This window comes from Puma concolor, chromosome C1, assembly GCF_028749965.1.
Source record: "Puma concolor isolate L17-30 chromosome C1, mPumCon1.1.hap2, whole genome shotgun sequence".
Taxonomy (NCBI): domain Eukaryota; kingdom Metazoa; phylum Chordata; class Mammalia; order Carnivora; family Felidae; genus Puma; species Puma concolor.
In genome coordinates this window covers 152181887-152201291 of record NC_141674.1, presented here as the reverse complement: position 1 = coordinate 152201291, position 19405 = coordinate 152181887, and the positions used below count along the sequence as shown (strand labels likewise).

At 33.0% G+C, this 19405-nt stretch overlaps 1 protein-coding gene across 7 annotated transcripts in view; it reads right to left on the bottom strand.

Annotated features, from left to right (window-relative positions):
* Positions 1-19405, bottom strand: part of SLC4A10 (solute carrier family 4 member 10) — a 300561-nt gene that overhangs the window by 90511 nt on the left and 190645 nt on the right. For 4 of the 7 annotated variants that reach the window (XM_025912673.2, XM_086718748.1, XM_086718749.1 and 1 more), the window contains 4 exons: positions 13124-13215; positions 12077-12166; positions 6693-6850; positions 3506-3593 (listed from right to left, as the gene is read on the bottom strand). In XM_025912673.2, the coding sequence (XP_025768458.1) occupies positions 3506-3593; positions 6693-6850; positions 12077-12166; positions 13124-13215 (428 nt within the window). The remainder of the gene's footprint in view (positions 1-3505; positions 3594-6692; positions 6851-12076; positions 12167-13123; positions 13216-19405) is intronic. The other 3 variants (XM_025912675.2, XM_025912674.2, XM_025912676.2) reach the window with 3 other exon arrangements.

The following is a 19405-nucleotide window of genomic DNA, read 5'->3' as shown; positions in this document are numbered from 1 at the left end:
ATCAAGTGACACTGAGTACAGAACATGGAATAGTATATCTGGTAAATAAGGACCTTACTGAAAGCAGTTTTAGCACAGTGGTGCCAACAAAATTCAGACTGTAACACATTGAGATGAATGAAGCTAAGATATCGAGAACTAGGTGAACACTACTCCTACAAAGCTGTTGAGATTCAGATTCAGTCAACAGTTCTTCAATGGTAGATGCTATATGAAGCAGTAGGTATTTCATTTTCAGGATGGAGGAAACCTGGACATGTATTTGATATGTATTTCTTAAATAGCTACTGTATTTGGGCATGTTCTCTGATTGAACAGAAAAGTCAGTACTGACTCAAAATCTGGGTAACAGAGAAAACTGTTGGCTCAAAAGCCAAGAACAAGAAAAAGAAAAATGATGTCACTCTCAGGAAATTTTTTGTTTTTGTCTTTCCTTTTGTTTTCATAAACGTTATTTCATTATTTATGTTAACATATATTGATTTTATTTCATAAACATTATTTCAGTATGTTAATATATATTGGTTTTATTATTATTTTTAAATGAATTTCATAAATACAGATTTTTAAAAATTCTCAGTTTTAAGTTCTATTATGATAAATATTGGCATGCTATTATATAAACAAAAAGTCTTTGGTGTGCTTAATAATGTTTAAGAATGGAAAGGGGTTAATACAATGGTCGTAGTGCCAATAAGCAAAATCATATGATTTATCTCTAGCAATGCTTAACGGAAAGGAACAAAATAGATTACTCAATTGATTCAAGATCAGGTATTGCTAAGAGGACTAGCACATTCAGTCATTAACTCATTAAAAAAAAATTATTAAACCCTGACTGAAGACCAGATGCCAGGCTAGCTAAGTCTAAAGACACAAAAGGAAAAGACAGACTATGTATGTACAAGAAGTTTCCAGTATGGAGAGGAGAAAAACAAACAGAGCTCAGGCAACAAAAAGTTTTTTTGAGCACCTGACAAAACCAGGGCACAAAAATGAATAATAAGTGGTAACAGCTGTCACAGAATTTACAGTTTGATACTGTAATCCGATTCATCAGTTTCTTAACTAAACTTTATGAATCAAACTAAATTTTGTTCTTAATGAGTGTAATTATTCATTGCCTTCAAAGCGATTAGATAAGCAGAACAACTTGTCTACCTGTGTTTTGAACAACAAAAAAAAGTGCTTTCTCTTTTAAAAGAGAAAACATTTAAATATTTCTTGATATTCAATTAATGCACTATTATAATTAACATGCCCTTTATCGTTAATCGCCCTCGTCTTCTATAGTAACTTTCTGGCTGAGTTTCTGCTTCTCTATCCCACTGGTGAGAGTTACAAATTACTCTAAAACTAAGCTCTAAACTTTCAAATCTAAGGGATTTATGTTTGAGCCCTCATTAGATGGCCAATGCTTGTTCTCAAATTGGGTAGTTCTCTTTAATCAGGGAAATAGATGGAAATCCTTTCTTTCTCTGCTATCACTCTCACCCTAAAATTTAAAAAACATGGATGTTTCTCTGTTGTTCCACACCCAGTGGATTAGTTTTAAAAAACTTTGGAATTGAAATCTTTCTGTTGAGAAAGTCTTGACACCTAATTGGGGAAAGGAAGAATTAGGAAGAGAGATACGTTGAGTATATATGTACCTCCCATGACCCAACGTGTCCCTCTTATCGTATAACCTATCCCATGCCCCAGAAACAACTTAATGTAATGTCCTAATGTCTTAAGATGTGGAAACATAACACAAAATACATGTGCATAAAAGTGACAGTACTTAAATTGTGGACTACAAATCACAGTGGCATATATTTTGCAATGCTGTAAAAATTGTAAAATATTAACCATTATGGAACCACTTAAAGCAAAGATACTGTGTCTTCTCATGAGAGTTCTACTAGAGCAAGTGGGTGGTCCTCCTGAAGCCCTTTTTTTAACTCCCCTGTCTTCTCTCAGATGTCCTCAATAAAATGACATTCACTGTAGTGGACCGAGTAGTGTCCTCTCAAAACATAAATCCACCTGAACCTCAGAATGTGACCTTATTTGGAATAAGGGTCTTTGCAGATATAATGGAGGTAAAGATCTCAGGATAAAATCATCCTAAATTAGAGTGAGCCCTAAATTCAATGACAGGTGTTCTTGTAAGAGACAGAAAAGAAGAAAACACAGAGGCACAGAGGAGAAGGCCACATGAAGATGGAGGTGAAGACTGAAATTTTGCCACCACAAGGCAAGAAATGCCAGGAGCCACCAGGAGCTGGAGAGACAAGGAAACATTCTCCCCTAGAGCCTTCGAGAGAATGTGGTCCTACTGACACCTTGAGTTCACACTTCTAGCTCCCCAAAATGTGAGAAAATAAATTATTCTTGTCTTAATCACCTAGTTTGTGATAATTTTTATGGCAGCCATAGAAAACTAATACACTCGTTGATTCTCAAACTGATGAAAAATATGTTTTTCTTCTGGTTTTTGGTTTCCTATATGTAAATATCAATAACAAATCCATACAAAACCATAAAACATAATTTGGACAGATATAATAGAATTTATATCAAACCCTAAAGTTCAAAATTTCAGATTTCATAAACCTAAGGAAAAGTTATATAACAATACTAATTTGTTTTTTTTTTTCAAATTTTCAATCCAAAGCCATGTATTTCAATAAATACCTTAAATTCTTTAGATGAGATTCTAGAAAACGTATAGCCTGTTTATTATTTACTACTAAATTTTGAATGTATGACCCTTCTGTGGTCTTTTGTACTTGCTCTTCTTTAACAATCAAAAACAATAAAAAATAGATTTCCACAAGGTGCTGGGGATACAAGAAACCAGTTATATGTTAGCACTTATGTTCTTATTTTCATGATCATACATTTTTGAGACATATACCTCTTTGAGAAGCTGCTAAAAACTTTTTTCCAGTCCCAAAAAAAGTACATACAAATTTTTTACACAGAAAAATTTGTGTGCTGTATCATAAAGATCACAGCCCCCTTGAAATCCATCTGTAGCTCCTCTAATGGTTCAAAGACTCTCAGGTTAAGAACATTCAGGCAAAACTGTAAAGAGAGTTGATAGATGTTGCATAGCTTTTGGTGTCATATATACTATTCAGATACACTGTCATTGTTTTCTCTTGAAGTCCTAAAATTATTTTGCCCAAAATAATTACAAGATTTGTAATGATATTAACAATGGCACTCACTTTAGCAGGACATACACTATAAGGGAATATTAATAAATATCTTCTAAATGTCACTAAATAAAGAATTTTCTCTAGAGTATGAGGTTTTAAAGCATTATAGTCATGTGTGTGAATTTATTACCCCTTTCAAACAAATTTTTTCAAAGGAAATTTTATACTGGAAACATAGAAGAAGGGGGATTTAATAGAGAGAAATCTGATTCACAACAAATAGTCATGAATACAGGAACTCCAAAAGTTAAGTGTACCTAATGGGGAAAATGTTCCCAATGAACTTGAATAAATACCTCATCTGTCATTAGGGTTGCAATTGATCTGCCAATCTCATGGTACTGTTGACCCTTTCCCAGGGGTCCCAGAAGAATGAACAAAAATCTGTAATTAAGAAGAAAAAAAAACAAAAAGTTTCAAGGTAGAAATATAAAAAATAACTTTAATAGTTACAGAATCACTCAGCTTAAAGGACTTATTTAAGATGGGGGATTTGATGTAAAATACTTACATATTTTTTCACAGTTTATTATTGTTTGGAAACATTTTAAGATGATTTCCACTTATGCTTAAGATCCCTAAGCAATGGGAATCCATGGTTATTTTGATCTCAGTATTTTCCCATATAGTTACCCTTAGAGTCTACATGATAGTGACAATCTTAAGGATTGTATAATCCTTAGAGGAGGAGGGTGAGAAAACTAAAATACGATTAAGCTTTTCTGAATTACAAGGAAGAGAACTCACTAATATTCAAATTGTAGCATCGGGTAAAGAGGAAAAAGGTAACATAATAGTATAAACAAAGAAAGAACATGGTCAAAAAAATAGCAGTTATATGTGCAATTTGCATTAAATAAAAAAAATTGTCAGGAATCAAAAGATAAATTAGGCAGAAGAAACAGGGAGTTAATGATCTACTAATTCCAATTATGGAGGAATATAAATACTAGCTACATTGTGATATTCCATCTAAATTAGACTGAAAGTCTAGCAAACTCATCGTCACAACTGGAGCTTTTGAAGAAATCTATACACGCTTTAGTTTTGGAGGACTCTGGCAATTGTCTCTGAAAAAGGTCAATGCTGCAGAGAAATTGAGAAAATTTTAAAATGCCCTATATTCTGCAATATAATTCAGTGGTATTAATTTGCTAAACGGTTTATGTTCTTACATGTGAAGACTAAATAGCTTTATAAGGTATACCAAATCAGATACTATACTCCTACCTTTCATTTAACTATAAACTTTAAAGATTGTACATGTTTTTACACGAAGCATATATTGCACAGTCTTAGAGAGTCTGACATCGATCTTTTTGTGTTAGTTTTACCTGAACCCAAGTCAATTTCTACTATACAGAAATGTCTACTACACATTTAAAAGAGGACCAGCTTACTGTGGTGGCAGGTGCTTTATCAACTATAATACTTTTAAGAAATTTTATAACCTATGTACATCTTGCTGTTTTTCAGGTTTCCACTTCATGGGCTATTTATAAAGTCCTAAAAAATTATTTTCTGACATTTTTACTATGTGTGCTATTATATTCATGGTGTGCCCTTTGTCCTCCGAAGAAAGAATAATTAGGAACCTTGAACAGCTTTCTTTATTCTACTTGTCTAACTAATCTTCTTCCATTTTTCACCTTTCCAAACTAAACAGTCTAGTCTTTTTAATCTCTCCCTTACACAGTGGCTCTACTGTGCCCCTAATTTTTCCTCCATTGTTCTCTACACATATTTTGCTCTGTCAGTATGAAATGAGGTCACCTAAACCTTGACAGTTTTCAAAGTGAGGGTATGTAACCCCATTAAGGCTTTTCTCTACTCCTGGGAATTTTTCTTTTCTCTCCTTTGAAATACAGGAACTATCATTGTCATAAATAGCCATCATTGACGCAGAATTTCATCAGACACCTTCCTAAATGGTGGAACAAGAATTCACTGCTTGGAGGACTGAAAAGGAATTTTAAACTACTAAAATAATACCTCTACAATTAGTAAGTCTGATATCTGACACCTGAAGTCCAAATTCCCAGAAACTCTGAATAGGTTGCAAGTTGTATATAGAAAAAATGCGGTCTAATCAGAGAGTCAGATGCCACGTTAATGTGCTCAAGTTTTCTTCCCTGTTTTTAATAAAAGTTGGCATGTATCAGAAGTCTTGGGAACCCTCCCAAGGATGAACGGACACTTCTTCCTACAACCTGAATGGTAACCAGGTTCCTGCCTCAAATCTGTTCCTGTCACAGATTCAGGGATAGGGTCACCAGATCCCACTTCCCTTTGCTGAGCTCTTATGGAATGAGGCCTCTCCTGGCTAAACTAGTCCACATTTTTGGAATATTTTATCCACCAGCAAAGCACAGAGTGATATAATATGCTATGTTTTTAGTTAAGGCCAAAGATCCATGGAGGAAACGTATTTTACAAACCAAGAACCTGAACTTTTCATCATTTTTAAATTGGCTGAGGCATTCAGTGTTTGGAAGTGGAAGGATACTAAAGCATCTGGAACAGTTGCATCAATCAGAGGGCACCAATCATGGGGGAAAGGGGCCCTCCTTAAGTATGTTTTGCTATATGAATGCAGATGGAGTAAATAGCTGTCTGTATACAGGAATCACATTTAATGGGAGGGAAAGGGAAGAAAACAAGGTCCACTGAATGAATCGCTAGGAACCTAACATGCTGAAGTTAATGTTCTTTTCTTTTCTCCACAGTTTTGCCCATGGACATATATTTTATTTATAAAATAGAGATAAACTATAAACAATGTAATTCAGTTCGTATTATCCTTAAGTTGTTAGTTTCTATGTATAGTTGAATGAAAAAATATGTTTAGGTAATCAAATTAAATTTGCACTTTTGATTTGACTTCAACAACAGTACCATGATGCTACTACCAATAATTCTTCAGACTCTGCATGGGAAACACATATATGCCTGGGATGGAAATACACACTACATTAGATAGAGCAAGGCCTCTCTTAATGATGGCACTTGCATGCATTTGGAAGGCATACTAATTAAAGCATAAGCTATGAAACTTTTACTTTTCTGAGTCTGACCACACTCATATACAGGATCCTCTCTTCAGCCCACAATCAATTTTTAGCCACATTGCAATCCTTGAGGACAGCCCAACACTTTACCCTTTTTATCAACATTATAAGAAAGGATTTGTATGGTGATATTGACCAGGGTATTCAGAGATGAGGAGCATGCCTAACAGAAAACATCGGAGTTTGAGAGAAAGGAGGAAAGAACAGAATAATTTTTAAAGTATTTTTCTCCTCTTCCACAAACAAGAAGGAACAATTTTGTGCATTTCACATTTGTTTCTAGGAGAACTTTCAGAGGAAATTATACTTATTTACTCTTTGTTTTCTTGTTTTGGTTTTGGACAATTTCTTTTACCAAAAAAAAAAAAAAAAAATGGTTTCAGAAAAATGCAAAAGATGCTCTTATACTTTTTACCTGGTTGGAATTGGGACTTCAGCCAGGCCTTGAAGCAATACAGCAGGAGACAACCTCACAAACGCAACCACAGTTCGATCCAAGAATTCCAATTCCCCAACTAAGATGTTTGAAGCTTCAGCACCTGGAGGAATCTTTTTCATAAAATGCAGATCAACCTGAGAGCATCACAAAGTAAAATAAGATAAACCAAAATTTGCTAAGTCATATCCCAGCACAGTGCTTCACAAGTGGTAACCCATCAATAAACATAGGTGAAATAAATATAACTTATATAAATAATATGTAAATCAAGTTTTAACATAGTTAAACATCTCATTTGCCCTTTAAAAATAATAACTTTCTTCTTGTGTGTTTTTCGAAGTTCTCATATAGAAGGTGAATACTCTACTTTCTCTATTCAATGTTTTTAAAAGAAGCTTCTTCAGCATCAGCAATCTTGAAATTTTCAGGGAGAAAAGCATGTGTGCTCAATTAGATGAATATATTTTAATCATCATTTAATTAGTATTTGCCAATAGGCTTAAATATTTTTATATTACATTATCTTAATTTTGTGACAAAATATTTCAACTAATACTCAAAATATGCCTATTTCAAAAGAAATATACTCATGTTTCTCTTTACAGTATAAATTATGATTTTAGTCTATCTTTCTTCTAGTTTTTCTATATCCTTCACATTCTATACTTGGCCTGACCACTCTTCAATTTTCATTTCTCATCAGACATTAGAATTTAAATATAGCAAAGTAAAGAAAACAATAAATGTATTAACATTTGACGTTGCTGAACGGGCAGAGTTGAATTTCTGGTATGAGATGTCTGTGGTTGAAATGAATGAACACAAAACAAAAGCGATCATTTACAAGAAAAAAATGCTTAAAAGGCGAAGTCTGAAAAATGATTGTAAAACACTGTCAAAAGTAAATATCAATTTTTAATGGTCAGGGCCTCAGTGAAAACTAAGCAATGACTTTAAAGTCAATTTCACAAGGCCTATTTCTTGTTTCTAATTCATTTGAGTTGCTTTTTATAGATACCTTTTTGTAGGGAGAGTAAGAGTATATCTGCTATAGTAACTGGTTTATGCTCTCATGTGAATGAAATGGGGGCCCAAGATCAAAGTCGGAATAGGTGCGAAGAGAGAAAAGAGCTTCAGTAAATATAGGTGAGGCTTGGATTTTTTTCTTTTGCAAATTTAATGATTTGAAAAGATTTTTTCTGAGAAGTTTACAATGAAAAAAATTAAAACTTTTGGATGAGGACCTTAGGAAGTCCACCACCAGACTGTAGTGACAACATTTAATATGTTGCTTTCAGAAATCAAGACCTCAGCATAGCTATTTGGAAGGATTATAACTACTTAATTTTTCTGTAAGATATGAGTGTCATAAAACATAAATACTATTATGTGACATATACATTTTATCACAAGGATTAAACATAAAAATAATCTTCAGTACTCCACTAAAAATAGTAAACAGAACCAATGTTCTATTTTAAAGAAAAAGAAAAATGATTTAACAAACCAAAACTGCCTATAAAAAATTATGACAAGTATTATAAATTGCAAAATTTTCAAACTACAAATATACTTCCAAATATAAATCTGTAAACTCATAAAACATATACATTGGGATATCATATGGTAAATATTTTCCTTTTATAGAATCCTTAATTTATAGATACAAAGTATTTATTTATCTTAATACTGGAAGGTTAAATTTCATGGAAATTTTTATCATATTTTTGTATTTATTTTTCAAGCTACAAGAAATGCACACTTTGAAAATGCTTTAAATTGGTAATGCTTTACAATTTTATGATAATGCATACATTTTCAAGAAGGGAATAAAAGATACACTATTAGCCCTGTGAGAAAAACATAGTATATTTTCATCTTCGAGCCTAACAAACAACAAAGTTTTTTTCTCCCAATGGAAATAACAATTACACAATGTTAATACACTGGAACAAAATTTAAACTAAGAAAAAAGCTCTTTAAGAAAATCTACAAATGAGGGGCGCCTGGGTGGTGCAGTCGGTTAAGCGTCCGACTTCAGCCAGGTCACGATCTCGCGGTCTGTGAGTTCGAGCCCCGCGTCAGGCTCTGGGCTGATGGCTCGGAGCCTGGAGCCTGCTTCCGATTCTGTGTCTCCCTCTCTCTGACCCTCCCCCGTTCATGCTCTGTGTCTCTCTGTCCCAAAAATAAATAAAAAAATGTTGAAAAAAAAATTTTTTTTAAAAAAATAAATAAATTAAAAAAAAAAGAAAATCTACAAATGATAAATAGGAATTATATTGGTAATAGCCATCATAACTTTACTGAGAAATTTAAATTCCACCCAAAACTTTCTATAAGTTTATTTATTGTTTGGCAAATGTCATAGGCTTCACTAGTGAAGTCTGTGCCTCAGACTGGTGGCAATCATACAAATAAATGCCTTAAGATGCAATTTAATTAATTAATGAGTACATAGTGTGCTAAAAATAGTCAAATTTATAAAAGGAAATATACAGTCCTAGCATTTGAATTATTTTTGTATTACATAATACCTAATATATCTTGATTTATGTCTGTTGTTTAGAAAAAACATTAAAATACACAGAATTTGAGGTTTAGCAAATTTATCTTTTGCTTTGAAATGTAATAACTTATAGCTTATCTGGAGTAGCCATTATATTATACTCATTACATTCTATTATTCTTGGAGTAGTCATATATTTGGGGGTAAGAGATTATATAACACATCATCTAATTATATTATTGCATTATACAATTACATATTATATTGTTCCTGGATTAGCCCTATATTTTTGTATTTGTGCTAATATACTGTTCATAAGAACCTTATCTGACAATCAAACCTTTTAATATAACAATTGTCTCCAAGACAATCCTCACGTGGACTCAAACACTTGGAATGAGCATAAAGAAACCCTGAGATTTTCTTGTTCTCTGAACAGGACCTTGAAGAAATCAAGCTATACTCTTATGAATATGGATGTACACTCAGGCTTCTGGGCTCTCCAGACCTTTATGCTGAGAAGGGAAAGATGCTTTATGCTGGGCATTTTGTACTTAAGCCGTGGGTGAGAAACAGGTATATCTCTAGGGAACAAGGTTAGACAGAAGATCATGGTGAAACAAGAAGTGTCTGGACAAGCCACATGCTGAGACGGGAAGGAAATGCTGATGGGACTTCAGGGAGAAAGCTTAAGTCTTAAGGCCATTATAGAAAGCACAAGAAAATTAATAGGGATTCTCTGGGGCAGAAATGGTGTTGTGACACTAACCAGCCAGTGATCTTGAGCAGCTCTCTTACTCTCTCTGGGATTCAGCTTTCTCACTTTCTAAATGAGAAGATTTCCAAGGTTTTCTACTGTTCAGGGATTTAATAATCCAACTCACTGTAGTACGTTTCACATACTAAAGACAGATGCAGAGGAAAGTTCTCTCTACATAGAAAATAATATGAAGTCCTCTTTGGATCTTTTGAAATAAAAGAAACATTACCAACATCTGAGAAACACTAAAATAGTCATCTCCATGTCAGTTTAAAAAACAAAGAGATATGGAGTGTTTTCACACATCTGCTTTTTAAAAGCATTGTGGGAAGCAAAAACCTGATAACTCAGATTATGTTCAAAAACATTCCTTAAGTTAATGAATTTAGTGAGCTTATCCATTGGAAGGGTTAAAAATATGTAGATTGAGGGCACTTGAATGGCTTAGTTGGTTAAGCGTCTGACTTCGGTTCAGGTCATGATCTTGCAGTTCATGAGTTCGAGCCCCGTGTCAGGCTCTGTGCTGACAGCTCAGAGCCTGGAGCCTGCTTCAGATTCTGTGTCTCCCTCTCTCTCTGGCCCTCCCCTGCTCACGCTCTGTCTCTTTCTCTCTCAAAAATAAACATTAAAAAAAATTTTTTTAATGTAGATGGAATATACCAAAGATATATGATCAAGTCACATGTCCTTAACATCTCAAAATTCTAATGGGTTTTGGAATCTAAACATTAAAGCTTAAATCTTTACATAGACACAGTAACCTGGAGACTAGCCGAGCTTTGAGCAAATTCACTATCAAAGTGAAGTCATTAGAGCTAAAAATAACAACAAACAAAACAAAACAAAAACAAAAAAAACTTTACCTCATGTACCTATAAAATCTGGCATGAAAATTTATTTCCATAATGATGGATCACATGTGATTTTCCCCAACCCTATTACTCCGCCCTCCCAGTTTATAAGGTAAAAAGTATTACTTGGAAAAAAGTTCCAGAACTAAAGGCTTAAATTCTATTAAATCTCATAGGATTTATTCAACAAATACATCTCAAGCACTGTTCAAGGCATGAGACATCCAGAGAAGACCAAAATATATTATATTCTGGTCTAGTATTTATTTTTGATACTACTATTTCCACTAATATTAACAACAACAACAACAACTACTACAGCAGCCACATTTTACTGAACATCTACTATATGCTGAGCACTCTGCCAGGCTCTGTGTATATATTCTCATTTAATCTTTACAACAAAATTATAAATAGGTATTGTTATTCTTATTTTACAAATAAGGAAGCTGAAGTTCAGAGAACTTCTCCAAGATCAGATCGCTTATAAACGCTGGAGTTAGAATTCATGAACTGATTCTCTTCCTCAAAAGCCACGTTCTTTCCAGTGCTCCATGATATGCATGAAACACTGAGGAATATAGATGGTTGGCACTGAGTAGAGGGCTATAAAAATTTCACTTGCCTGTTAAAAGATGAAATGGACCAGCAATTGGAAATGTAATAAGGAAGAAAAGGGTTAAAGGAAAGAATGTATATCTTTTCTCTCTTCTGTAGTTCTAATTGTTTTGGGGGACCTGAACATAAGACTACCGTCTCCAACGGGCAGTATTCATTTGCTTTCAAATGTGATAAAGCATTGGTGAAGGCTGCAAAGATAGGTCAGAGAACTAAAAGCAAAATGATATGGAGATATAAAATTCAGTGTCAAGGGGTTATATCCTTTAAACAAGTTAAAAGGTAGTTTATTTGAAGGGATGTGAATTATTATCCTTGTTTTTGAGAATGTTAAATATGCCCTTGTTATACTGTTAATGCCTGCATAAATAGGTAAGCAACTTTTTATGTCACTGCTTTTAAGATATTGTTTCAAATGAAGAATTTCAGAAATTAAATATATGGCAGTTTCTGACAATTTTGTTCCAACTTGCAGATGAATGAAGATGTGATGCTTTAAAAAGATGTGTTTTTTGGAGCGGCAAATGGAATACATTTGAACTGGCTTAATATTTGAATCACATGCCTCCATACGGTGAAATGAGCTTTGAACCACTGGAGAAACATAGCCCGAGTGTGCCCTCACCTCTCTCTCTTGCTGGTGTGGAGGTCCTTTTTCATGCCTTTGTTTCATCCCACAGGGACTAGTATGCCCCTTTTGTTGGCCTCCCAGTCCCTGCACGCATAATTAACAGACTTAAGCTGGTACACCATGCTCCCACGGAGACTTCGCCAGGCACCAGAGGGAGAACATGCACATGACTAGACCTAGGCCACTTGGGCATTGGCAGAGGCATTCTGAAACAGCAACAAGGAGCTGATGGCCATTAATCTTCAGAAGCTTGATGCAGGCAACTTCCTCTGCTCTGCCTCCCTTTCCCACCTCCTCCCACTGTTAAAGTGATTGCCAGTGCTAAGCATTTTAGGGGGAAAAGAAATCACTCTGGGTTAGGACTGTTTCAGCCACTCAGATAAAGAGGATTGTTGACTCTCTTTAGTTTTCGTTAACAGGGAAACTCCTCTTTCCTGTTCAAGCGTTAGTTTGCCATAACCTACAATAGCACATATACAATGTCAAGAATTTGCTGACCAAAATCACATGTATTCTATTTTCTTAGAATACGTTCAGGTAAATGATTTCATTTGAATTGTCTCTACTTAGATGTATCCCCCAACAGAGTCAGTTTTTATCATGTTTTATTCAAAATTCTGTTGCCTTATTATATTCTAGTGTTTCCCTACACTAATGCTTTGCTACATTACCATGATGAATCTTCATATGATTTGTTTTTCCACAGAGGAAAAATGATTTTGAAAAAAAATAACCAGCAAACCTTTTCATCAATAAACTTCTGTGATATTGTCTGTGAAGTCATCTCTCTTTCTACAGGAGATACATTATACCAAGTGGCTGAAACCTGAAGATGGTACATAAAACTTACACATTTGGTTTTGTGAATAAGCAAAATGTTACATGTGAACTTAAATGCTAACATCATCTATTACAGGATCAAGCTTTGGCTAAGAAACCAAAACAGCGCATGCAAAAAGTTGTGTCAACACCTCTTAAAATGGGTAGTAATGTCTAGTAATAATTCAGCAGCTTACTTAAATGAGAGAGAGAAAAGCTTACCTTGCTAAAGTCAACAGTGCTGTTTTCTCTGCTCACATCATTTTTATTTTCAACACAGGCTGGAGCAGACTGAGGAGAAACAACCTGACCTGCTAAAAGAAATTGTTATTACAGAATACAAACAATTACTTACAGAATTCTAGACAGATTGAGTGAAAAATGAATTAATCTAGGCTAACAGAGGTTTCTTAATGAGTTTATGAGGTAAGCATGAAAGGTCAATATAAATAGATCTATATCAATACAAAACTCTTATTTATTAGTTACAGATAGAAATGGGAGAATTCAGTCAAGAAAAAGAAAGCCAATCCTTAGATTAAAACTCAATAACTAAAAGTTATTCTCTATAAAGAAAATCAGCTACAAAATATTTAAATCTAATCCTGGTTTGGAAACATCACTGATTTCTAAATTTCATCCAAAACTAATGACAGGTATAGATGACATATATTCATGAAAGGATAGATATCTATTACGACTTAAGCTCAACCTGAAGAATTTTAAATGTAAAGTTTTTTTTTTTAAAGGAAATATCTGAAAAGTACACAACTTATTGATGACTTCTGGTGCATCTGAAAAAAACGAGAAAAAATTCTTTGACAATAACACTTAGAGATTTCTTTATGAGAGGTCTAATTAGAAATACCCTTCCCTTACTCAGTACTAACACTTTGAATATGATTTTATCCTTGTTACTACACAATTATATAAGCGTACTGATATTGGTCTGCATGGGAAAAGATCAATAACCTTGAATTGCATTAGTCTTCCATTAACACCAACCAGCAACCTCATTACTTTGTAGTCTTTTTCCCATTAGGAAGATTATGACAATAGTTAAATAAATGGACAGTAGAGGAGGGGATATGACAATGTGTATTTAAATTCCAGTTCACTAAATATGAAACATCTTTTTTCAATCACAACTTATCTGAAATCTGCCCAAACCCTGCAATTAAATGATAAAAATTAACTAACTCTGCTTAATTTCACTTGTGTCTTTCTTCTTCTTCCAAAATCTCTCCCTATCCTCACTTGTTACTTTTGCTGGGAAATCAGTAATGACGAACCAGCTTTGAAGCCTTGACCATATTTATGACCATAACTCATGACCCCAAATTACTGCTCTTATTCTCCTCAGTCTTAGGAGTACTCTCTCCTCTCTGCCCGCCTCTTCTCTGTATCTACCTAAATCCCAATTTTATTCAAAGTTCACCTTTACTCTCATCTTTTCTAGTTACTAGAGTCTGTGCTTATCTGGACTTCTCTAAACTCCTAGTATATATACAAATAGGACCTTTTCTTTAAACTCTCTCCTGAAATCCCACTTACTCCTCGTTACCTAGAAATTACCAAGTGTGACTTAAAATACTAATAATTTACTTTCAAATATTACTATAATTTTGTTTTGGGAACTGTTAAGGCTCTCAGGCAGTGGTCATTTATTAATAGGTACAATTTTTTTTTTATTTTAAAATTGTTTTATTGCCAGAAAGTAATGGACTTAAGGTTCTTCCAAAACTTAAATATTTCTCTGCTTTCGCTAAACAAAGTAAAATAATATGGTGAAGATTTTAAAAATGAATTTTCAAGTGAATTTACCTCAAACTATGTGTGCACATTCTGATTATATCATATTCCAAGAAAAATAGGAACTTCAGAGAAACAACAGACTTAAGCTGCATCAGTTATTTTCATTCTCCCATTTCTAACTGCACTGTGCAGCTACGACTGTGAACTTTTCATTAGCAGCCATTTCATTTATCATTCTCAAAATAATAACCGTAATCTTAAAAAAAAAAACCTTTTACATAATGCATTTGTGCTAACAGATGTCTTCAATCACCAGTTTCACATCATTTCTCCATATTTTCATGAATTAGAACATTAGATGTATTTAAACCTAAATTTACTGAATGTTGTATAAAATTGAGTGGTGACATTCAAGGCATGGAAAAATTAAATAAACATATATCAGCTTTCTTATAATAATTTATTTCATGTGGTTTAAAACTACATGGAGGGACAATTATTTAATTCGATCAGTAAATACATGCAAAAAGAGGGTCAACCCAATGCGAAGTCACCAACTTCAAAGAGATTTTATGGGATAGACAGTGCGCTGTAACTTAATATCTGAATAAACTGGATAGCCTATGTTTTCACATATATACTTTAAAAGCAGAATATTTTATAAATTAACTCCAGCTCATGTGATATCTTTTAAACACGGGCACTAGTATTTCCTCTTATAAATATTAACATTTTGAGATTCATTGTTCTCTATGCTATTCTTGTTCTAAGGTGATGAAAATTTTACAAAATATTATCTCATAAAGGTGGTAATCAGGAAGAGATTCGAGTTCTATTTCTATGACTATTTGAAGTGATATGGATAATGACCTAGTGGACAGTTTTAATTAGCAGGAGACAGAGTAGATGATGACAGGAAATTTCTTGCAAGTTCTAGATTCTACAGATGTATACAGAATGTATGCTGACACAGGAAAAAGGCATAGAAACTACTGGCCTATGATATAGAAATATAAACCACAAATTTGATATATTTTACATTTCAGAGGTAATAGTTAAATAATAGTAGTAAATATCAGTAATGAATATATTTAATCACATCATCAGTCCTGCAAAGTTTAAAGAGAACTCCAAATTTTTTTTCTTAATATGTATGTTAATTTGTTAAACTGAAACAATAGACATTAAATATGTTTATCTTCAAGGCAGCATCTGAAAACTTGGCAGGATGCAAAAAAAGTATATAGATATTATTATTTAAAAATTAAAATGACAAGTTTAGTTTGGGTTATTTTGAAAAGAGAGAAGCCTTTAAGGGGCTTAAAATATTGTTCTATATCTAGATCCATCTATATTCCCCAATATATATATATATATATATATATATATATAACAAATTATGAATCAGTCTATTGGATGACCAAAAATTCCATAAATCAAAATAAATTCTATAACTATAGTCTTTATCTTTGTAAACAATGATCTCTTTACTTTATTCCAACAATTATTGACTTTCAGAAGAAGGGGGAGGGCTTGGATTTCAAGACAACTTTTATTAACTTAAATACTGTTATATAAGAAAAATCAGAGGTTTTGAAAGGGCATTCCTTATTTTCTCTGTGATGTTTCAAACAATAGTAATTCACAGAATGACAATTTTCAGGTAGAGGACTGTACCTTCAACCAAAAGTGAAAATGTTTTCTAAAAAAATAACAAAGAATTTGCTAGGATATTTTCGCCGCCAGGAAAAAATCGTATAAAGTTAGGATTAGCACTCACATATGTGTGTGGAAGCTTTATGAATGCTGTTTTTTTATGATACTTTTTTTAATCACAATGTCACAATGCTTGCAAACATACACGTTTTTGTCTATTTCTTAATATTACCTTCATTTTGCCCATTGACCACTATCCACATTAATGTATCCTATAAATAAATGTCATTGCCATATTTAATCACATCTGTTATTATAATTACGTCAATAGTTTTGAGGCATGAAGATGACTATCCAAAAAAAGGAGACATTTATTGACTCATAACCTAATTATATTTAGAGTAAATTATCCAAAAACTAATGAAAAGTGGACACCATTAGTATTAACTAGGAAATGGTCATGACTATTTCAACGTAAACATTTCAGACACCTAACTTCATCCTACATATGTATATTTTTCTAGGCTTTTAAACTCAACTAGTTCACCACTTAAATCCAAAATTTTAATATTTGTCATACATCTTATTAATTAAAGTGCATAGTACGTAGTACTCATTTTAGCAACTGCTTGAATTAATTTTCCTTTGAGTCATGAATTCATTTTTTCCTCTGGGCTTCCATGAGGGAGCATATATCAGCCAGATAACAAGTGGTTATAGACCATGAATTTTTCCAAGGTAAAGTGTAAAAGATGTGGGACAAGCTTAGGAGAAAACTGAGAGTAACTCAAGTAACTAATTAGAAAATGAAAGCTCTGCCTTTCTACTTGTTACTTCATAAATTTTTCATTAAGTCCATTGTGAGACTGGCATAGTCATTTCCCTCTTCATAAAGTTGTGAGGAAGGAACATGAGATTATATCAAAAGTACCATTTTTTTTAAACTTCAAGTGATGTCACTGTCATTAAACTATCTCATTATGGAAACACGACTGTAAAATACATTCTCAAATTATCTGTTAAGCATTATATTAACTCAGTTAATCCCTTACCTATAGTTTTCTTCTTCTTTAAATAAATTATGTAGGTAAGTATTGTCAAACAGCAACTTTTACATTTCTATGTGGCCAAATTCAAATCAAGAGGAGAATAATACATTGCTCAAGTATACCATTATCTGCTACTGCTTAATCCACTGAAACTCATGTGTATTGAAGGAAACTGGGATGAAGACATAAAGGTACGTTACTATTAACCTAGAGACCAAGCTGATTTACACTACCTCAGAAACCTTCAACGCATTTAGAGTACCCAAGGGGTAGGAGATGAGGAAGGTACAGAGATGAGATGAGCCTGTTAGAGACAGACACAAGACAGAGCAAAATAAAGAAATATAAAGATGAATGACAAAGTTACATACATGTGTAACAATACATTTATTCATGGGAATAGAAAACATGAAGAAAGAAAGGCTAAATATTTAGAAAATGTTGATTAGGTGAGCTACATTTCAAAAACATAAAAAGTATGCACATAATTAAACTTCGAGAAATATTAGTATGCCTGAAAATAATTAACATAAGAAAGAACAAATTTAAACACATCATATTAGATATATTTTTGCTGTTAATATCAACTCTCGATATTTCAAAACTCAGTAGCAATATAGCCTCTTAACAGAACCATCACTGTGTCCAGTCACCTTGATTTTTTTTTTGGAATAATGGAAAATATCTTTATTATACAATGTTTACTTCTGTCACCTACATAAATCTTCAACATGTTTTCTCTCAAGTAATTCTAAGAATTATAAGTCTATCGCTTCTTGGTCTTTTGGCTAAGATCAACTGTAAGAATTATAGGTCTAGTTTTTTTTTCTTCAAAGATAGAACGTTATGAGATATAATTTTAAAATTTTTGGTATCTTACTTATGAGACCACAGTATTTAAAAAACATGAAAGCATATAAATATCTAAACACATAATAGCATTATACGTATGAAAATAAAAAGCACAGCATTTGGAAAAAGAAGAGATTATAATGCAATAAAACTGGTTTCCAAAAGCCATAAATAAAAATCATTCACAATACACATGTGTACATTATTTTAAGAGCTGGAATCTATGCAGGCCTAAAGAATCAACTCATATCCCATCCTTCCCAATCTAAATGTTCTCCAGTCATTTATGGTTTTGAAAGTAAGTCAGAGACCCTCTGCTCTGTAACTCCTTTTGAGATCCTAAATAAAAGATACAACTGGAAAGTATTCATAATGGGGGGGGGGGGGAGAAAAGATATATTAAGGAAAAGAAATAGATTATTAGTAAACACAGTGGAATGAGAAAAGCCTACACCTGAGCAAACTAAGAGTCTCAAATTATTTTTAAAAATGTAAATGTTATCAGTAGGGTAATAATACTTGATATTAAATTTGTAGTCCAAATGTCTCAAAATGTAACCAAATGCATGACCTAAATGATAAAATATATATCCTGATATTTTTACTTTGCAGATCATTTAATACAAAAGTCTTATTTTTATTTTTAGAAAGTCCTTCTGGTTTCAAGGAATTCTTTGAGTATTCTTGATATATTTACTCTGAGTACTTTCTACCCATATCTTTTTCAGGGTTTTAATGTTAAAGAAGATATTATTTTTCTATTATTTTTTGCTGTTGTTTTGCCAAATGTAACTGTCACTTTTTATTGAAACATCAGAATCAGACATTTAATTCTCACAGTTTTGATGCTTAATGAAAAGTGAAAGTTAAACACAGCATGGTGGCATTAAAATGCATGGTGGATCCATAGCATCCTGTATCTTGGCCCTTAAGAGAATGTGCAAAACACCAAGAAAAAAATTACACAAAAAAGTAAAGCTAACATATTTAGAGGTGAGACCGACAAATTATCACAAATCTCTAAAAAAAAGTTATGAACAAAATAGTGCAGACTTGGGGAAGAGAGGAGCTGGGAAATCACTATCTTGCAAATTAAATCTATGACATGGGGAAGATCCACACATGAAACTCAGACTGAAATACTGAATTTAATTAACCCTTGGGATTACTACCAAGGTAATATGCTCAAGGA